The sequence below is a fragment of the Ochotona princeps genome, chromosome 8 (genome assembly GCF_030435755.1).
Source record: "Ochotona princeps isolate mOchPri1 chromosome 8, mOchPri1.hap1, whole genome shotgun sequence".
NCBI classification, from domain to species: Eukaryota; Metazoa; Chordata; class Mammalia; order Lagomorpha; family Ochotonidae; genus Ochotona; species Ochotona princeps.
The window spans coordinates 46,398,428-46,420,700 of NC_080839.1; the positions used below are offsets into that span (position 1 = coordinate 46,398,428).

Sequence of the window (22,273 nt, forward strand, 5' to 3'; positions counted from 1 at the left end):
ACAGCACCCACTGGCACACACAAGAGCCAGAACAGGGTGTGGGCTGCTCCTGGCTGGGTTAAGCTGCAACATTACCTGTGAGAGCCGAGACTGCAGCTGGGGCACGTCAGGCTTTGGAGCACCTAACAGTATGCTCAAGTTGTGGGTCTGGTAGGGGAACTCTGCGGACTCCTATACTAAGCTGCAGCTCCCACCGGTGAGTGCAAGAATCAGGGTTTTGGGTGGACCGGGTGGAACAAGGCTGCTGCACCTGTGAGCATGCATGTAGGCTTGGTTTATGGGTAGGGTGGACTAGGCTACAATACCTACTAGCACTCATGAGAGCCAGAATGGATGTGGGACAGGCTGGACTAGGCTGTAGCACCTACCAGTTCACATGAGAGCCAGGCCTGGGCCAGGGTGAGTTAGGCTCTAGCACACCATTGGTTGGTAAGAGCCAAAATAGGTGCAGGCCAGTCAGGCTAGGCTGCAGTAATCACCAGTGAGTGCCAGGGCCAGGAGATAGCCATGTCAAGTTAAGCCACAGCACTCACTGGTACACACAAGATCAAGGGCTAGGAACAAGCCTGTTAGGGAAACCTGGGGAACTCACCTGTTAGGCTATAGCTTGCATTGGTGAGTACAAGAGCTAGGGCTGGGGGCAAGCTAGACCATGCTGAGCTACAGCACTCATTGGCATATGTGTGTAAGCAGGATCTGGGAGGCAGGCCAGGCTGAGCTAATCCACAGTACACAACAATACAAGCAAGTCCAGGCCAGGTCAGACCACAATATCTGTCAGCTCACTTGAGGGCTGGGGGTGAACCAGCTTGAGCTTAGCTGCTGCATCCACAGGAAAGAATTTTAACTGGGGGCAGGCTGGGTTGAGCCAGGTTGTAGCACCTGTTGGTGAATGCCAAGACTGGGGGCAAGTCATCTCAGACTGGGCCATAGCACTCACTGGCACATGCAGGACCAATGCTGTAAGTGAGCCTGGTCTGGGAACTTCGGGCTCTACCTAGACCAGGCAGTTTTAAGGGGGAAAACCAGAGGGTATGTCTGCTGCTCCACTGGTGAGCATGGGAGTGGGGGTGGGCCAGTCTGGGAGTGAGCCAGGCTGATCAAGGAGGCAGCACCCAATGGCATATAAATGGGTCAGATCTGGGGGCAAATCAGTCTGAGCTAAGCTGCAGCACCGGTGGGTGTGCACAAGAGTCAGAAGGAATGCAAGACAGACTGGGCTACACTGCAACACATGTTGGCATATGAAAAACCAGGGTTTGGGGCAGTCCAGGTGGGGGTTACTGGGAGGCATCCTGACTAAGCCAAGGTATCCACTAGTGTGCATTAAGACCAAGTCAAAGGTAAGATAGGTTGGGACAGATCATAGCACCCATCAGTTCATGTGAGAAACGGGGCTTGGGGCAGGACTAGGTAGCTGCACCCACTGGTATGTGCATTGTCTCATGCAGGTAACGGACTGAAGCTGACTTAGCACTGATTGGCTCATGCAAGAGTCAAGCCTGGAGTCACTCAAGCAAAGTTTCTTGGAGTCAAGCCCCAGCAACAGAGAAAATCACAAGAAATGTAGTCTGATCTTGGGGTATATGTATCAGGACTGAGTCTCCAATTGCTGATACCTACGCATAGTCAGCATGCCCAGACGCACAAGATGGACATGACACCTTGTTCATCCAGACCAGTAGAAGACATTGAGTGCCTCGTCAAAGGATGGAAAGAACAGGTTGGACCACTCTCCTAGCCAAGCTTTGTAACATGCTCCTGGGCCTTTAAGGTGGTCTTGGTCAGTCAACATATCTTAGATTTTCTCAACCTTGGTGCCATGAAGTCGATATCATCTCAGAACTACCAAAATCACTCAGGTAACATCCTTAGAACATTCTTTCCCACATTGGGGTCTCTAAAACATCATCAAATGCCCATATCCCATCCCTGGGTACTGATGTACTATAGTAGCAAGGAGCGGCCCTTTCCCCTTCCCTTCCTGCAGACACAGGAGAAAAAAAAAGGTGTGAAACAGGTGTCCCATCCACCTTCCTCTATGTCTGGACCCTCAGCACCCTAACTGGTGAACCAATTGGGCATGCTTCTCTCTCAACTATGTAAACAAAATTAAACATTAAATAAATTTTAAAATAATAATTTCTTTTTTCAATTTGGGGTGTCAGCATGATGGTGTATAGGTTGATCATCTGCCTGTGGCAACAGTTCATGTTCCAGTTGTTCCACTTACGATCCAGCTCTCTGCTTGTGGGCTGAGAAAGCAATGAATGACAACCTAAGTCCTTGGAACTGAGGAATCACATGGGAGACCCAGAAGAAACTCCTGGCTCCTAGCTTTGGATCAGCTCAGCTCCAGCTATTTGAGGAGTAAACCAGTGGATTAAAGGCCTTTTCTCTCTCTCCTTCTTTCTTAAAAAGAAAAAAAGGAAAAAAAGAAAAGAAAAGAAAAAAAAAACTGTCTGTTGAATGAAAGTATGTAAGTTTTTATAAAAACCGATAAAAATTTTTAGAGCTGTTGCATTGACAAAGTTATTATGTCTGGAAATTTACTCACTGTTACACAGCACATGGCTAAGCAGAAATCTAATACACACTCCAAAGTCTATTTTGTTAACTAACCCACATATTACTTAAAAATAAACTAATATTAAATCCCTACTATCTTTTTTGGATTCTTTCCTGAAATTTTATTATTGACAATCAGCTATTCTGATTCTTGACTACATCAATACTCTATTAAAAGCCTTCATGCTCTCCCATTTCACCCTACGCCATCCGTATATACCAATGAGCAAGGATCAAAAGAGAGTTCATTTATGTACCAAAATCCAGAGGAAAAGACAAAAAGATTTCCAGGAATACCAGACCAACTGCTTGGACTCCAAAGGCCGCATTCTGTGGATGCTTTGCATAGTATCCACCACAGGAGAGGTTTCAACAGCAATTCTCTTTGACAGAGAAGCCACTACGCCCCTGCGTGAACTCAATTGGAAGTACCAGGTCAGATCTCAGTCAACGATGTTCTACCAAATCAATATAAGTATATTTTGCTCTAGCCAAGACCAAAGAAAGTTCAGGTTTAAAAGAATCATGATGATAAATATGCTTATTTGAGTATCAATTTATTTAAAATCCGTTACTAAGGAAGAGTGACATTGCTCTTACATACAGCCAGTTCCTTTCCTTAAAGCAGTTATTTAATCCATATTGCTTGACAAAGGCAAGCTCTAAATTTAAAAGCAAATAAGTTTCACCCTTTGTAAAAGGGAATCACACAGAAAACACATTACAACTGGTTTATAGTCCTAAAAAGCCTATGGCAAATTAAGGAATATTAGAAATAAAGAAGTTCCCTCCTGCACAAACCATTTCCACAACAAATAAATGGCAGAAATCTGTTTTAAAAGAAATGTGAAAAGAAAAGCAATTAGCAAAAATCAAAACAAACAAAAAAAAGTCACAAAAATCCTTCACATACACTTTTTTAAAACATTCTTCAACCTACAGTGATTGGTAACTACCAAATGAAATGTACAGTATTTTGGAACCACACAGGAAGACTGACATATCAAACAGCAGGATGATCAAATGGAGGTTTTTTACCTGCTTTAAACAGGGTTCTGTTTATTATGGCAAAATCTGAATGTGAGTCCATTAAGTTCTTTCAATCCAATATTACATTACAGTCAACAAAAATTCAATGAGAACATGAGTTTTTAAAATATATATATATATATTTTTCACTTAAAATATACAGGGAATTGGGCAATTTTAAAGACCCTCCTAAGACTATGCCAAATCATTTATCTTCTCTATCTTAGTTTTTACACTTGCACATTTTTCTTTCTACAGCTTCCAAGACATATTGAAAGAAAGATTACCAAGTAGAGCCCTTCTGCTGATTTGCTTTGGCTCCTGGAATTCACACTACCAAGGATACAGGTCTTCTATGGATGAATGCAGCAACTTGGGATTTATAGTATATTTAAGAAAGGAAACAAGGCTCCTCACCAAGAAGCAGCAGCATGAATTTATGTAATTCCTAAGAGTCCCAATCAAATATCGATAATAAATAAGACCGTCAGTTTTCTCAATATGATTTTGAAGAAGCAAGTTAGAAATGTTTTTAGAGGCAGACATTTAGTCTAGCAGCTAGGATTCCCACGTCTGGGGCAAGTATTTGGTCCAGTGGTTAAGACTTCTTGAGAAAGCTGCATCCTATGTTAGTGATTCCTTGGGAGATCTGGATTGGGTTCCTGGCTCTCCTTCCAGAGAAGCAATATCTTAGCAAAGAAAGTTCACTGACTACCACTCAGAAGGACTTTCCACTACCTGAGACTTAGAAAGAGGCACCTTTAAAAGGTGGCTTCCGTAGAATTTTGTATTACACTCGTTGGTATTCTTAATGTTTTGTTGAAATTAATCAGCCATAATAAAGATTTGTCTTGCAAAATCCCTTCATGTCTATACTCACAACATATATTCACCACTTCAAAGATGTTTTCATAGCTAAATATGTTTCCTTACCATATTTTAAAATGACACAATAAGAATCTTTCTTTCAGATCAATTAGTTTTAAACTCCGTGCTTTGTAAATCATAACACTGACAAAATTTCAAAGGCAGAGATGATACTCCCTTGAAAAGGAATAATTGATAAATCTCCTTTACAAGATCAAAGGGATATCTGAACTAAAATTAAAAAGGTTAATTGAGTCCCTAAAATATTATTCAAAATATAATCTATTTCCTCACTTTCCACAGAATGATAAGAGCTATCACTGGTTATAATGATCTACCCTACAACGCTTTTGCTTATGATGAACAACTGAATTTTCTATTCACTATTGCAAGTTACATTACCAAGTATATTGAGAATTTTAAAAAATCAATATAACTTAATTTCAGGATGACCAAACAGGGAGCAGTGAAGTCACCAGTGTCCCCAAGAGGTGCTCAATGGCTTATATCACAGTTTCTTCACTTCTGATTCAGTTTCCTGCTAACACTCACTCTAAGCAGCAGCAGGTGATGGCCCAAGTACTCAGGTCTCTGCAATGCACATAAGTTCCTGACTGCTGGCTCCAGAACAACCCAGTCATGGTTAACACAGGCATTTGGGAGGTGAAACAGCAGGCGGAAGATGACTGTCTTCTTTGCTCCTTTAAATCTCTTTCCAATAAAATTAAAATAAACTTATAAAATTCCAAAATAAAAAGCATTATTGCTTTATGAACTATATGATCACTCTACGTGATCATGATTCACAGTACCTTCTAATACCATTTTGGAATGACACATGCTAATATCAGAAATATCTGGAAGTAATAAAGCATCTTGCCTACATTATGATCAAAGACATGTATGCAACACATCTTAAGTCATTTACTATATGTGGAAGACCAAAATGTCTGTGGTCTTCAAAATCATGTAATAGCATAGGGACGGACACACACACACACACAAAATCTTAAAATCAAACTTCATCGCTACTTAACTAAACATCCACAGAGCAAAGCAATACACTAGTCAACAGTTTATTACTCTGTTAATGCAATAAAACTTTTTAAGCATGTGTCCCCATAAACACGAAGGGCTTCCATAAAATGTCAAAAACAAACAAAAAAATGAAGACATTTAACAAAGAGGACACCATGTGTAACTGAGAACCTGCAAGAACAGGTGCCATGTCTGCCACAGCCTCGGGACCTACCTGCTTCATGGCTGTCTCTCCAATTTTGTCTGAATGTTTACGGATGCTCTCCAGAAAATCTTTGAGATCAGACATGGAAACATCCTTGATTTCTTCTCGAAGCTTGGGGATATTGTCCACCATCACTTTGCAGAACCGATAGTGGCTTACTTGAGGCAAATAGGTATGTTCCAGATGCTCCAGGGTTTTAAGTGCAGGATAATGCCTACAAAAGGGATTGATCACATATTCACCTCAAGTTCACCTCGAGACTTTTGCAGGTAATATTCATATATCTCAAACAAAAATGTATAGTCAAAATCAGTTCTACCATACCTTAGGACAAACCAAGAACTAACGAAAATTTTTAATTAAAAAAACAAACAATTAAAAAGTAATATAAGCTCTAAGAAAAACTATAATCTATTAAAATAAAAATAAAAATGAATTTTATCCAAAGAATACATAAAAATTTGAATATCAGTGAAATTAATTTCAAAGAGAATAAAATTAAAGAAGTTCTTGTCATATTAGAAAATTCATCCATGGCTAGATTTCTTTTTTTGTTAAGCTTTATTTATATTTATTGCAAAGGCACATTTTACAGAGAAGGAGAAAGCAAAAGATCTTCCATCCACTGGCTCACTCTCCAAGCAGCTGCAATAGCCGGAATTGAGCTAATCCAAAGTCAGGAGCCAGGAGCTTCCTCTGAGTCTCCCACATGCATGCAGGATCCCAAGGCTTTGGGCCACCCTCTATTGCCTTTCTAGGCTACAAGCAGGGAGCTGGGTGGGAAGTGGAGCATGTGGGACAAGAACCGGCCCCATATGGGATCCCGGCAGATGCAAGGTGAGGATTTAGCCATTAGGCTATCATACCGGGCCCTCAAGGCTAGATTTCTACAACGGCAAATGAAAGAGCCTGACATATCTTCTACCTAAAAAGGAATTCTTGCCAAGACTCAACCTGCCTAAAACAGCCATTTCAGGGCTCTGGAAATTGACAAAAGGGTGGGGGGGAAGACAAGCATTTATGCATGACAACAGTTCAACTGTGAGACTCTGATATTCTTAAATGAGGCTACTCCCATCAACTACCCCTTAATGCTCTGCCTTTGGTCACTACCTACCTACAACTGGTCAGAAAAAAAAAGCAAAACAAGATAAACCCAGAAAACAGTGGGGAGGAACGGGGACTAGACAGGTGGAAGAGGAACTGTATCATCAAAAAAAGAGACAAATTTCACAGTAAGATCACAGAAATAAGACAAAAGAGAAGGGCTTAAACTCTGCATATCCCGAACTTCCTAAGAGGGGACACCTAAAAGGGCAAAACGCACTCACACCTCTGACTGACCAGGAAGCCACCAGACACAATATGGCCTCAAGGAAAGGTCTAAAAAGGCCTCAAGAAAAAATAATGTTAATACATTGTAATTTTCTCTATATTAAAAAAAAACCTGAAAGAATTTAGATGCTTTTATCATAAACAAATGTTCAGTGTTTGAGGAGACAGATCAATTTATTATCATTGGATAGCTTACCACATGTATATACGAACTGCAAAACTCCATGAATATGAATAGTTTCACATTAAAAATTAGACATAATTTTGTCACTCAAATAGCCAAATATTTCTTAAAAGATGATGTTTACTACTATTAAAGTTTTAAAAATAAGAATTCAAAAAATACTGGCAGAAAAAGAAAATGTAATTAACGATAAAAATCTGCAGTGAAAAATTTCAGCAAAATTCCCCCCAAAACTGCATTTTCAAAGAAAATTAGTTTTACAAGAATATTTATAAGCCTCTTTTACAGAGTTTTGAGTTTTTATTTGAGCAAATTTTTAAAAACTGACAAATCTATCAACAAGGAAACGGTTACAGATATTAGGATTTATCCATAAAGTGAAAGACCAATGAAATAGCAAAATGTTTACAAGAGCACTGAATGAAAATCATTTCAACAGACAGATTGATCATTCTTAGGCCTTTAGGTTAAGATCAAGTGTAGTGTGTGCTCCTACCAGTCGAACCTCTGATACACACTCTATCAAAGGACAAATTGCTGAACGGATTACTGAAACAGGGAATGGGAACTTGCTTAATTCACTCCTTCTCCAAATGGCAATGACAGCATCTCCAAGGACTGGTACGAAAGTTAAAAACAAATACATTGTACAAGCATGATCGTAACACCCTTCAAAAGTTAAAATATGTAGACATGTACAAATTATGAATATACATGCCTATATGAAGACATCACTGAGTAAATACACACACCAAACTGCAGAGAAAAATGACCAGCAAAGTGTATACAAAAGGTTAGCAAATCATGTTTTTTTTTCCTTTGAACAGCAGTATTCTAAATGAACATTTTCTTTTTTATGCTTTTAATTTCTTAAATTCTATACTTCTGATTATATATTTCTTAGGAAGCTCAGTTCATCTCTATAGAATAACAAGGCATACAACTGTCCTTGGGTCTTACAGAACAATCATCCTAGCAGACACCTACGCTCTACCTGCACTCAGAACCGCAGACAGTAACGACACACACTGCTTTCACTTCTTTTCGTCGTCGCTCTCATGTGCTCCAAAGATCAAAATTTTAGTCCAAACAAATGAGAAAAGATTTACTCCCCCTAAATTCAGAAATATATATATAAATATAATTAAATCTGAAATAGTTATTTTTATTAAAATGTTACAGACTCAAAAAACAGAACAATTCACATGGTTTAGTATAAACAGAATGGTGTTTATAGTACAATTAGGTGGGAAGAGCTATGTGTAATAAAACAATTCCTCTAGAGAGAAACTTTAGAATGGATAGAAAAGCCAGAAATTAAGCCAAAAAGATAAACATACTTTGGGGTTTAGTTATATTTTAGAACATTGTTTATAGATGAGAAAAATCCAACAATGTTGCCTGCAGACACAAGGCACATTCACTGATGAGACACACGGCTCATGCTGAAAACATCTGGTTTGTCAAATAGCTCCACATTTTTCAAGGCTAATTAGCACAAAACCCAGAGATTCCTGGCAACAGGGAAAAAATGTCACCTTATTTCTTCACTGTCCTTTCTCTGGCATATTCATATTTCAACTACAACAACATATTAATAAATGCATTCAGATTTCTCCTACATTTCAATATCCGTGACAGGTTAAGAATGAGAGTCAAATGGGTGCAAGCAGGCACCCAAAAGAAAAATCATATCTTCACTGGCCACATAAATCCAAAATGTTGACTTCTGACAATCTCCAAACATGAAAATGCAGATCACTCAGTTGCCTTCCGTGTGTGCTCACACTGCCTTCACTCCTCAGGCAGGCTTCATTACTAACAGAGATGTAAGCAGAAACAAAGTAACAGAAATCAAAGCAGAGGGGGAAAAAGGAGACAGAACGCAGCAACAAAGTGTAAGCAATCCTACAAAATGGACAGCCAAGGTGGGACTAACAGACCCGCCTGGATTGTCCGGGGAAGAGGAATGTTCTACACAAAGAAAATTCTGGGACTTTTAAGCCATGAAACTCTTACACAACGATGGTGTTAGGAATTCTGGCAAGTGAGTCTTCTAACTAAATCATACCGACCTGTAAGAATCTTTAAAAAAAATCCAGAGTATAATACAATGTGGAACAAATGCTTTCAACACAGAAAAATGTTACTTTCTTTTCAAATCACAGGTAAAACATCACTGAAAAAACCTGTGCTAGTAGGCCCGGCATGGTAGCCTAGTAGCCAAAGCCCTCATCTTGCATGTGCTGCGATCCTATATATGAGCATCGGTTCATGTCTTGGAGGTCTTGTTTGCCATCCAGCTATCTGCTTGTGGCCTGGGAAAGTAGTTGAGAAAGGCCCAAAGTCTTGGGACCCTGCACCCAAGTAGAAGACCTGGAAGAAACTCTCGGCTCCTGGCTTGAAATAGGCACAGTTCCAAGCTGTTGGGGTCACTTGGGCAGCGAATCAGTGGATAAAAGATCTTCCTCTCTGTCTCTCCTTCTCTCTGTATATCTGACTTTCCAATAAAAATAAATAAATCTTTTTTAAAAAGCTGTGCTAGCATTAAAATGATAGCCAGACAGCTTCCAAGGGGAGCAACAATCCAGGAGTGTGATCAGTATTTATAGCTTAAAAAAATAAATAGGCTTCTAGCCACGAAGGCATAACAAGTAACAGACATGTCATTTCACTTAGAAAACAAGGAGAATATTGGCTACAGTAGAAAAATAACTATTTTCAAATACTGAATATCACTGGGGGACAAAAGAGAAACCAACAAGGCAAGAATAATAACCTTCTGGGTTCCCCACCCAATCATGGAAAACTCAGAGCCTAGCAGCCTTCCTAACTTCGGGAGTAAGAGACGGTAATTCAGGAAAGCTCGGGCAGCTTCAAGTTCTATAGCCAAGTTCAGTTCAAAAGGCAGCAATGGAGAACTTCAGAAACTGACGCACAGTCCTTCCTAAGTGTCTGCTGAGTACTGGACTAGTCATGGGGAAAGCGAGAGTGCTCGTGGACAGGCAAAACAAAGCAAGGGAGATCAGCTGACACACAGGCCCTGAATACGCCAGAGCCTCACAAAGGCGAAGAAAGATTTGACCTCTGGAGAGACAACGTGACCACTGAACTATGCAACGTGAACTACTGAAGGTACAAACCTTACCTAAGGGAACTGACCCAGAAACGAAGAGGGGGCCAACAGAGCTTAAGAAAAGCCCAACAACTCACTAAGAAAAAAAAAAAAAAGCCCTCCCGGCATCTAGACTCTCACCAACATAACTTACTACCCACCCAAAAATAACTACTGAGAGTACTGCAGTGGTCATTTCCCCACAGAAACCCACACTGGGACATTCACAGACTAAACCATATTCACAAGAGCTAATGAAACCAGGTGAGAGACCTCAGAACCCATGTTACATAACAGCAGAAAACACAAAGAGGCACCTTATCACTCCTCCCCCAGCTCAAAGCAACACACTTGAGGAGAAACCCCTCCTACTTGGGGAAAGAAGAAAGATGCCAGGTACCCAGGATCAGGCAGAGAGCCATGACCCAAGTCTCCAGGCCACTGCTTAGCCAAGCAGCCAAGGCAGCACTTCCATCTCCCTCCTCCACCTCTGGGCAGCACAGCACAGAGGAAGACACCACCCAACGCGGAACACACACAGGACTTTGAGAGGAAACCAGTTTTGGGGCCAACAAGGTGAAATCCCGCATGAGACAGAACCCAAAAGCCCTTATCCCAAGGCCAACGGCCAATGCTTGAAGACAGAGCATCTAGACTTGTCCCAGTTCCAGGTGAAGACTTCATTCCCAGTAGAATAGCTTGTATTCCATCCCATGTAACGTGATGCTAGTAGCAGGTATTTCAGGTCAGGGGTACATCACAGCAGCAAACGGCCCACAGCAATGCAGACCTTGATCCTACATACATCTCCACACCTATGGGCTGGGCTCCAGGCATGATGTAGCATTGTGGCAAAGGCAGCCACAGGATTACCAACCCCAACCCTGCCCCCAATCCCACGTATCATATAACTGTCCACCTGGGATAAGAAAAGGGAAGTATGTTCCAACTCACTGCATAGAAGCCTGGGGCTAATATTTCCACAGTGATGCTCAAAGCCAGGCAGAACCCCTCTGTGCCTGATCACAGGCTGGTAACTGGACAAGAGAGCTGGGCTCACCTGGGACCTGGCCAAAGCACACACAGCTTTTAGGTACTCTCTTAGCTTAGTTGGTTCTGAACACACCAAGTGCAGATTTGGGACAACTATGGGCTCAGGGTGCCCTCTAGTGGGCACACAGTGACAATGCACTAGCATTGGATTTCAAGTCAGGTTCAAACTGGGGAACTTAAAGAACGGAGGTGTCCACAAAGAAATTGAGTGGTCTGTTTGGAATCCTGGAAGGTCACATGCACATGAACTTATACAACTGGCAGTCAAATAATCTTGATCATGCAGACATCACATGCCAACAGGCATCAACTCTCAGGGAGAAACAGACTCACCTAACAGAAAAAACAAATGACCATATGCGACTGATCACAAAGCAACTCAAAGGGGCCAGCATGGTGGCATAGTGAGTTAAACATCCTCCTGTGGTGGCAGAATCCCATATGGGCAATAATTCTAGTCCTCGTTACTTCTCTTCCCATTCTGTTCCCTGTTAAAGGCTTGGAAGCCATCAGAGGATGGCCGACGGTGCAAGGCCTGGACCCTTGCACTCATACGAGAGACCCTGGGGAAGCTTCTGGTTTCCAGCATCAAACCAGCACAGCTATGATCATTATGGCCATTTGAGGAGTGAGCCAGTGGATGGAAGATCTCTCTCTTCTCTCCCTCTTTTTCTCTTTCCCTCTCTCTATATATAACTCTGAAAATAACTGAAATGACTGATTTAAGGAAACAGGAGCTTTGAGAAAACTCAAAACATTTCAGCACTGTATCAGACAAACTTTAACAGTGACACTTTTTTTCAAAAAGTCAAAGTGCTGAGCTGACAAGAACACTAAAGAAAACTTAAACTACAACTCCAGCTATAGGTAACCTAAGTTGCCTGGTAGCTAGGCAAGTGTTACACTCCTGGGAGAAAAGCAGCCAAGAGCTGGCAGGCATTCTGGGCCTGGTTCAAACTATATGTACCAGCACAGTTCCCTATTCTTCAATGTTCAACCCACAGGTTGCGGTAAGTGGACCACTCCAACCCAGTGGCCAGGAGGCTCCATCAGCTGGGGTGGGAACCACTGAGGGTTTTTGACGTGAGCAAAGCTGTACCACAGGCCTCCCCAGGCAAGTCCACTGTACCCGCCAGTGTGTGCAAGAGCTGGGCAAGGGACAGCATGGTTGGGGGACCTAGAAACCAGTGCTGCAGGCCACCTAACCCACCTGTGCACAAAGAGCTGGTGCTGGAGGTGAGCCCAGCAAAGGAGCCTAGAGAGTCAGCGCCACAGGCCACACAAGCAGGCTACTACACTGTATGTGCAAGAACCAGAGTTGGGCACAGACCAGGCCAGGGGCCTACACAGCCGGCACACCAGGGCTTCCAGCACAGAGCACCACTGAAAGGGAGGCCCACCAAAGGCTTCCGGCATCTTGAAGCAGCACATCCTTTCCTCTCATGATGGCCTCAGACGAGTCAGGATCTCTGATTTCAGGGACTAGAAGCTATGGGTGTATGGTCTGGCCTTGGCACACACCACATATCAGACCACCTACACTGCTGAATCGTTCAAATAAGCCAATAGCATCTCAGAATAATGATCACGATGTGGGGTACACAGCCGCAGGCAGAGTGGAAGTTCAACTAATTAAGGGGCGAGTCATTAGATCAGATACAGAGTTCTCAAACCCAGGATAAGCAAGCCCCACACCCATGATTCTGCACCCTTCAGAAACCCTTTAAGAGTCAAAAATCTGAGGGCAAAATGAAATGGGACAAATAAGTATCTACCTTAGGAAGCCACACTTCCAAAATCTCACTGCTTATCAATCAACGACCTCCCCAGGGTATTTCAACTCATGGGAGGTCAGAGGCGGTGTCAGGAAATCACTCCCACTCCCAAAATACAGGTCAGTCTCTTCCCACAGATGCAGAATGGAAGGCTAAAACATCTCCCCACTCCCACCTTTTCCCTCTCAATCCTCCCCACCTCCTCACCTTTTAAATAAGCTCAACGTTTTACTACTAAAATGCTATTTAAAAAAAGGATCACAATGACAATGGAGAGAGAATCAGTGAGCTGAGGACAGAGGCCAGTGTAACGAATGGCTGTGCCTCCCCCTCCAATTGCAGCATCCCACATGGGCGCCAGTTCACATCCCGGCTGCTCTGCTCCCCACTCCTTGCTTGTGGCCTGGGTAAGCAGCAGAGGATGGCCCAAGTCCTTGGGACCCCACACCTGGGTCAAAGATCCAAAAGAAACTCCCAGCACCTGGCTTCAGATTGGCTCAGCCATTTGGAAAGTGAAGCAGCAGGTAGATCTTTCTCTCTGCCTCTCCTTCCTTCTCTGTAAATCTACTTTTCCAATAAAAATAGACCTTTTTCTGTTTTTAAATGCAGTCAGAAAACAAAAACCAAAGAGGAATGGATAAAGTTTACAGGAACTTTAGTAGCATTAAAACAACAACTATCTTAATTATTGGGATTCAAAAGGAACTTGAGAGCCTGGAGTAGTATTCGCTGAAGCCCGGCTGAAGTATTCGCCTTGCACGCACCAGGATCCCATATAGGTGCAGATTCTAATCTTGGCAGTCCTGCTTCCCTTCCAGCTCCCTGCTTGCAGCCTGGGAAAGCAGTCGAGGATGGCACAAAGCCTTGGGACCCTGCACCCACTTGGGAGACCCAAAAGAGGCTCCAGGCTCCTGGCTTCGGATCAGTGCAGCTCCAGCCACTGTGGCTGCTTGGGGAGTGAATCACCAGATGAAAGATTTTTCTCTCTCTCTCCTCCTCTCTGTATATCTGACTTTGAAATGAAAATAAATAAATCTTTAAAAAAAAAAAAGACCTGAGAACGACCAAAGGTAAGAAAGATTATTCAAAAAGATAACAGAAAAATCCCCAACCCCAGAGGATATAAACATTGAGGTACACCAGGTTCCATTCAAAAAAGTCTACTTCAAGACATTTTACATAACTAAGTTCTCAACAGTTAAAGACAAAAGCAAGGATTCTCAAAGCAGCCAAAGAAAGGAAGTAACACATCACAGTGTTACAGTTCACTTCAGCTGGCTTCTCCAAAGAAACCCTACAGGCCAGTATGAGCAGGTTGCGATCTTCATAGCACTGAAGGAACAAATGGGCCAATCTAAGAAAACTACACACAGCAAAGATATCCTCTCTATGTGAAGGACAGATAGAAACATTATCAAATAAACGTTGAAAAAATTTACCACCACCATCTCTCTCCTGCAAGAAATGATTAAAGGAGCCTTTGAAACTCTAAAAGAGATGCTAGTGAGTCAAAAAAAACCACAAAATAGAAAACTCACTGGTAAGAGCAACTATGCAAATCAAAGATGGCAGAATAGGAAAAAGACACACTGATTTCAACCCCAGGAAGGTAACAGAAGCAAGAATAGGAACTACACTCCCAGAGGAGAGCTGGAGAGCAGTTTTCAGTACAAATTCTACAAAGGAGCATTGGGAACAATTGAATCACGCAGCAGCAAACAGAATACCATCCAGCAACTCCCACAATCAGTGGCTAGTTGGGACACCAACTTCTTGGAGTGAGGTCCCCACCAGCGTGAGCTGAAACCGAGGGCAGACTAGGCCTAGCCAGGCTACAGGACCCACTGGCAAATGCCGAGGTGAGGTGGGCCATACCAGACTGTTATGCAGCATCCAACCAGCACATGTGAGACCAGAAGGAGAGTGGGCAAAACTTGTAGGGGGGCTGCAGGGAGATCCCCAGTTGGGCCACCCTTCCCACTGGTGAGCAGGAGGGCTGGGATTGGGGGCAGACCAGGCCGGGCAGAGCTACAAAACCTGGTGACCTGCAGGTAAGCTGACAAGCCAGGCTGGGAAGACTGTACCTACTGGTACATGCATAAGGCAGAGGGGGTGAGGGTTGGCTGGGCTTTGCCACACCACCAGCAATCAAATGCTGGTACGGGGGGGGGGGGGGTGGGAACTGTTGAGCTAAACTACAGAACCACCTGCAGAGTGCAAGATCCGGGAGTGAGAGTGGACCCAGTAGAGAACAGTGGGCACCTCCCTCTTGGGTTGCCACTCTGATTGGTGAGAATGAGAACCAGAACTGGGACAGGCATGGCTAGATAGAGAGTGGCACTTGCCAGCACATGTGTGGTCTGGATAGTGGGGTTGGTTGAGCTGAACTAGGCTTCAAAGCCCATTGACACGTATGAGAGCTGAATGGGATGTAAGACAGATTGGACCAGTCTGCTGTACATAGTGGCAAGCACGTGAACCAGCCCAGGAGGCAGGCCTGGTGTGGGTTACTGCGGGACACACCAATTAGCCTACAACTCCCTCTGGTGTGGATGGGGGCTGAGTGTGCAGAGGGCAAGATCAGGCTGGACTGCAACACTCATTAGTTTGCATAGAAGACAGGGCTGGAGACAACTGACCCAGCAATTGCAACTAACAATGTGCACGTAAGCCGATGTGGGCGATGGACTGTGCCAGACCCTGTATTGGCATGCACACGCAAGAATCAGGTCTGGGATCACCTCAGATGAAGTTTCTTTGGGAATCCTCCCAACTGAACCACAGGATTCAGAACTCTAACTATGGAGGAAATTGCAGGTTCCATGGTCTGACGTGAAATGCATATGTCAGAGCTGGGCCTCCTCAGTGGCTTAGATGGAGGAGTGGACAGCATATCCAGATGCACATGGAGGACATGGCAGTACACTGGAGCCTGCAGAGGACACCTGGTACCATAACAGGGACAGAGGACAGAACAAATCCATCAACCACCACAGCCAAGAGTTGGCAGTGAGTATCTGGGCAAAAGGAAACTCTAAAGTGGACTATGTCAGCCAGTGGAGTCTGGAGAGATTTCATCATGATTGGAACGGCAAAACTGGCAGCAATTCAGAACTGTTGAACTATCAAAACCACTTGAGCAGGACCCTCGGTGCATGCCCCACATTGCGGACCATGGGATGGCTGAGAGGCTGGGTGTGGCTCATCCTCTTCTCTTTCCTCTCCCCACAGATACAGGAAGGAAAAAAGAGAATGTGGAAACAATGGTCTCACCCACTTTCCTAAAGCCCTTGTTCCTTAGTACCCTAATCAAATATGTAAGAAGTACTAAAAATAAAATCTACACGATAAAAAAAGAAAACACTCAACAAAATAAAGAAGCAATCAATGGAATGTTTCCAATAGCTCCCATTGTTGACTGCCTCTTTTCTTTGTTAAAAGTTTCTTTTTAAGATTGTGAAGTGAAATGGAAAATCTTTTATTATAAAATTAAAGAAAAAGTAGTGAGGGTAAATAAGGAGGTGAAGTAGCATGAGAGGTGTCACTAGGCTTCTAAATCCTTATCACGGAATACATGAGATTTATTCACTTTACAAAAATTAATAAAATTATCTTTTAAAATAAGGATTAAATCCATATGGTCAACAGACACATGAAGAAATGCTCAGGATCGGTGCACATCAGAGAAAAGGAAAAAACAAAACATTACGAAATTTCACCTCACCTCTTCCAAAAACTAAAAAATAACAAATAGACTGAATCACAAAAGGCTAAAAATCCGTAGTAAGACTGCATCAGTAATAATTCGTAAATGTTATGGTATAGGCATAGTAACTCAATTTTTTTTAATGAAGGTAAATATAGATTTTTTTCAGAAATCTTCGATTTCTGAGAGAATTCATAGTCAATAGACCGGTACAACAAGAAATGCTGACGGATATTCTTCAAGCAGAAGGGAAAAGTTAATACCAGATGAAAACTTGGATCTACATAAAAGAATAAAATGTACCAACAGTGGTAAACTATGTATGTAGATGAAAAGTTTTTTTTGTTTTATTTTCAAATTTACATAAAATGTAAAAAATTATGTACACCAAAGTATAAATGTACTTTGGGCACTATACTATATTTAAAAGTAAGATCAACGACAATAATAACACAAAGGAGGGGAAAGTAAAATGGAAGCATTTCGGCTCTCCTTAATTTGTCGATGGCACATGATAATTGTACATATTTACACAGCGTTATAATTTCACACATAGATACAATGTGTAATTATCAAATAAGAATCAGCATTTACATCCAGTGCAAATACATTGCCACTAGAATCTTGCCATGTATGCAATTTGGTGTGATTTTATATAAAGATCTACTATATGTTAAAGATAAACATTATAAATCTTCAAAAATCTTGAAGCAACCACTTAAAAAGATAATCCATTACTGAAGATAAAATATAAACCTAATACATCATGTGATTGTAAGAAGGCAGGAGGCCCAGTGCAATAGCCTAGTGGCTAAATCCTCGCCTTGTATGCACTGGGATCCCATGTGGGAGCCAAGGGAAATGGAAGACAAATTAGAAGATAATATATTTAAACATTATATTGATAACTGCTCTAAATACAAAAGATCTAAACAGTCCGATTAAAAAGGGATTGAGGCAGGTATTTGGCCCATTAAGACGCTCATAACTCATATTTTAGTGCCTAGATTTGAACCCATCCCTGGGTCCAATTCCCACTTCCTGCTAATGCAGACCATGGGAGGCAGTAGCCACAGCTCAAGAAATCAGATTCCTTCCATCCATGCAAGAAATCCGATTTGTGTTCTCAGCTCCTGACTGCGGTCCCAGCTCAGCCCTGTACTGGCTGTTGTGAATATATACAGCACAAGCCAACAGTCTGAAGCTTTCTAGTCTTGTCGCTTTTTCTCATAAATAAAATTAACCAATTAAATTAAGAAGTAAATAAAATTGTCACATGAGATCTTCCTTAAAAGGCAAACAGCATTACAAAGTAAGTCCTAAAATGTTCAAAAGCAACAACATCATGAAAGTCAAGAACACACTAAAAAATTCCAGTTTGAACTATGACTAAATAAACAGAACAACCGAAACAAGCCTATGATTTGAAGTGGACTCATGCTATACAGAACATATTGGAGACAACAGGCAAAATGTGAAGTGGGAATAAGGATTAGATGCTAGTCATGTATCAAGCTAGTTTGCACTCTGTTACTTTATGGTTGCACAGAATAATGTCACTGAAGTATTTGGAGATGATGGCACATCAGGCTAGCAGCTTAATTTCAACTAGTTCAGGAAAGAAATGCAATTACTTACACTAAATTTTCTAAATCCAAAAGCAAATTTGGTTACATCAAAAATAAAACAATTATACAACCAAAAATACAAATGGTACAAAATAGATAAGCCAGGCATTGGAAGAATGCATTGCAGAATATAACAAGAAACACCATCCAAAGGACATGATCAATTTCCATTACTATAAAGGAAAACAGATCCCCTTCTCATATGCAGACTTCACTTCTATTGGGTATATTCCTAGGAGCAGGATAGCTGGGTCATATGGCAGGTTTATTTGCAATTTTCCAAGCACTCTGCATACTGATTTCCACAGTGGTTGTACTAGCCTACACTCCCACAGCAGTGAAGGAGGGTGCCTTTCTCCCCACATCCACACCAGATGCTGTTAGCTGAGTGCTGAATGTAGGCCAGTCTCACTGGAGTTAGGTGGTTCAACATGGTTTTCATTTGTATCTCTCTTATGGCTAGGCAGCCTGAGCATCTTTTCATATGTCTGTTAGCCATTTGAATCCGTTCTTTTGAAAAATGTCTGTTCATTTCTGTTGCCCATTTTGTTACAGGGTTGGTGGTTTTTTTTTGTTTTGTTTTGTTTTTGTTTGTTTTTTGGTTTTTTTTTTTTTTTTTTTTTTTTTTTTGCTGTCCCTGGGTTTCTGAAGCTCTTTGTAAATCCTGGATATTAGTCCCCAATCACTTGTGCAGTGTGCAAAAATTTTATCCCATTCTGTTGGTTGCTTCTTCACTTTGTTAATTGTTTCCTTTGCTGTACAGAAGCTTTTTAGTTTGATGTAGTCCCACTTGTTCATTTTGGATTTGATTGCCTTTGCTTTTGGCATCTTCTCTAAGTCCTTCCCTGTTCCTATATCTTGGAGTGTGCTTCCTATGTTTTCCTTTAATAGTTTGATGGTTTCTGGGTGTAGATTTAGGTCCTTGATCCATTTAGAGCTAATTTTATTATGTGATGGGTGTGGGTCTTGCTTCTTAATTTACAACCAGGTGGTCAGAGACCATTATGCACAGTGAAATGAGTCAATCACAAAAGAACAAATACCATATGTTCTCTCTTACATAAGGAAATCAGTATGGAAAGTGTAACTTCAATAATCCAATCTATAGTGTTTTTTGTTTGTTTGCTTGCTTTTTTAGCTGTATCCCATGTGTTTTGATGTTCTTTTTATTTCAGATTGGTTTATTCCAAATAATTTCTTTTCTCTTGTCGAATTCATCACAGACTCATAGATTACATGATAGCACCATTTTTCCCAAGACTTTTGTGTTTCCTTTTTGTCACTCATGTGTTGGTTACTCAGTGGCACATTTTTTTCATGGTGCTGTAATTTGTTGATGTTGTTGTTGTGGGTGTTTTAACTCGTACCAGTTGTTGACCTTATTTCATGGCTTCCCACTTACGGAAATGTATAGTGATTGAGTACTGGGGTCTATCATGTACAGACGTGGTGATACAATGGAACATGCATTCAGACAAAAGATGGATCCCAATGAAATTGTTGGACATGTGTAGACAATGAGATGCTGGACTGTCTGTACCAACAATGTCAGGGTACATTTAAATAAGACTGACAGAAGTATGATTCCTTATGAAGGACTACACTATTGTAACAAAATGGGAATAATCTGATGTGGGTGGTAGTTTAGGGGGGAATCCCAGCCTATACGAAACTGTATCACACAATTCAAAATTCAAAAATGTAAAGGAAAACAACAGATATTCTAAAGAAAAATGCAGGGGTTATGTTGAAGAAAACTCAAATACCTAAAATCTACTCTTACTAACAATCTAATGAAAAGAAATACAAAGTCACAACAGTGATCTATCATTTCATAATCATCAGATTGTTAAAAAAAGAAAAAAGAAATTTAACAGTAGAGATATTACCAAGAAGTGAAGTAACATGATCTCCCATAAAATGCTGATGGTAGTGTTAACTGGGTAAACAACCTGGAGAATACTGACTAAGGTTCAAGACATCCAGGTCCTTCCTATGAAAACAGCTGATCTCCTAGATATAAGCCCCAGATTGGCCCAATTGGAATGACTGGGAGGAATGGTAGAAAATAGAGAACCAGGAAAGACACCAGTCCCAATCAGAAACTACATTATCAAATTCTCATGTGATCCATGCACATGGCCACTCCTGAAGAGCACCACGCTGCAAAAGTTTTTCATGTGAGTTCAAATAAACAAAGATATGTACTGAACTATTGTGTGCTTTACCAAACAACTGAAAACATGCCAAAGCCCCAAAAGTATCAGGATAGTTACCTGTCAAGGACACTCTCCACATCTCAGTAACTCAAAGATTTAAAGCCTACTCAGTTTATACTAATTATAAAATGAATATCAAGAGAAGCTCTGCTCATTGAAGTCACTTAGGGACTCGATATCTTGAAAGTTATTTTTCTCACATTCAAGAGAAATTAAGAACTTTGAGGTAATTTAATCTGGCATTAAATGATAAGCCCCAAACTAACAATATTGTTTCTGTTCACATTTTATAAACCAGAAACAGTCACATGACCCAACCATAAACAATAAGTCTGAAAGACTGAGCTAGAAACACTGGTGAACAGCACTTAGATCAATACTGGAACTGGAAGGGGACATGTGGATTATCCATACAATGAATTACAATGTCTAGAATGAATATAAAGAAAATAAGCTCTCCACTAGTAGATATCCATAAAGAAATACATTGTTTTTGCTTTGGTCAAGATCCGCTAACAAACTGTATTATCATTCATGAAACATAATACACGACCAATAGTATATGTAAATAAATCTACGATGAATCAATAGATGTACATCAAAAAGTTAAACTAAATATGGACTTCAAAAGCATTCTAACAATAGAAATATTTAGATAATAAAAGTTTATGGCATAAAAATATCTTACCTTTTGGTTTTCATCTGGTCCCTCAGTTTACTGTACATCTCTAGGACTTGAAAGAGAAAAAAATAGCACACAAATATTATTTAGAGAAAGTGAAAGAATTGATTAAAGCTAAATGAACTGTATCAAAAATCCTACTCCATTTCTAGTTTCTTACCTGGAAGACACAGCATTAATTTATCAACAGTGGCAGAAATATTTCTCTGTTGTAGCCGACACTGCTTCAGCTCTTCCATTGCTATTACCAGCTTGGCAGGAGGGAAAAGAAACTGAATTATGCCAACAGCTGTAAATAAAAAGCTTTCAGTCACATTTTTCCACACCGTGTTCAATTCATCAGAAAATCCCAGACAGTTTCATAGTAAGACCTGCCAAGTGAACTAAGGAACTGCCTTTTCCAACCAGTAAAACATTCCTACAGTTTCCTACTTTCTCCCCAAGAAACATACTGTGCTCGAAATGGCTAGGTAAGATGGAATCCTAAAATACAGAGGCTATCCAGGAGAAAATAAAAAAATTTTACATATTTTCTCCAAACTCTACTCAGACTTTGATTTATGATCTCATCAATCCTCTGAGATCCTGTATTTCTTTCATTTGTGCTAAACTAGAGGAAAATAGTCCTTCTTCAACTTCATCTAAGTCTTGAAAATTATCATCAATTAAGATTCAATTTCAACAAATAAACCACATACTTTGAAGTGTGACTTTTAACAGTTCAGGATAAGTCATTTCACAAAATAACTAAAACTATATTCTCTGTAGATTATATAATGTGTGAAACAAATTTTTTAAAAATCACTTATCTACATATCCACTTGAAAGATTCATTCTGTACACATATCAAATAATGTCATCTGCTCAGA

General features: G+C 40.9%; 1 protein-coding gene across 6 annotated transcripts in view; it reads right to left on the bottom strand.

Annotated features, from left to right (window-relative positions):
* EXOC6B (exocyst complex component 6B) overlaps positions 1-22,273 on the bottom strand; it is a 584,809-nt gene that overhangs the window by 448,089 nt on the left and 114,447 nt on the right. For all 6 annotated transcript variants that reach the window (XM_058667964.1, XM_058667965.1, XM_004582805.4 and 3 more), the window contains exons 4-6: positions 21,565-21,655; positions 21,411-21,456; positions 5,717-5,921 (exon numbers count right to left, since the gene is read on the bottom strand). In XM_058667964.1, the coding sequence (XP_058523947.1) occupies positions 5,717-5,921; positions 21,411-21,456; positions 21,565-21,655 (342 nt within the window). The remainder of the gene's footprint in view (positions 1-5,716; positions 5,922-21,410; positions 21,457-21,564; positions 21,656-22,273) is intronic.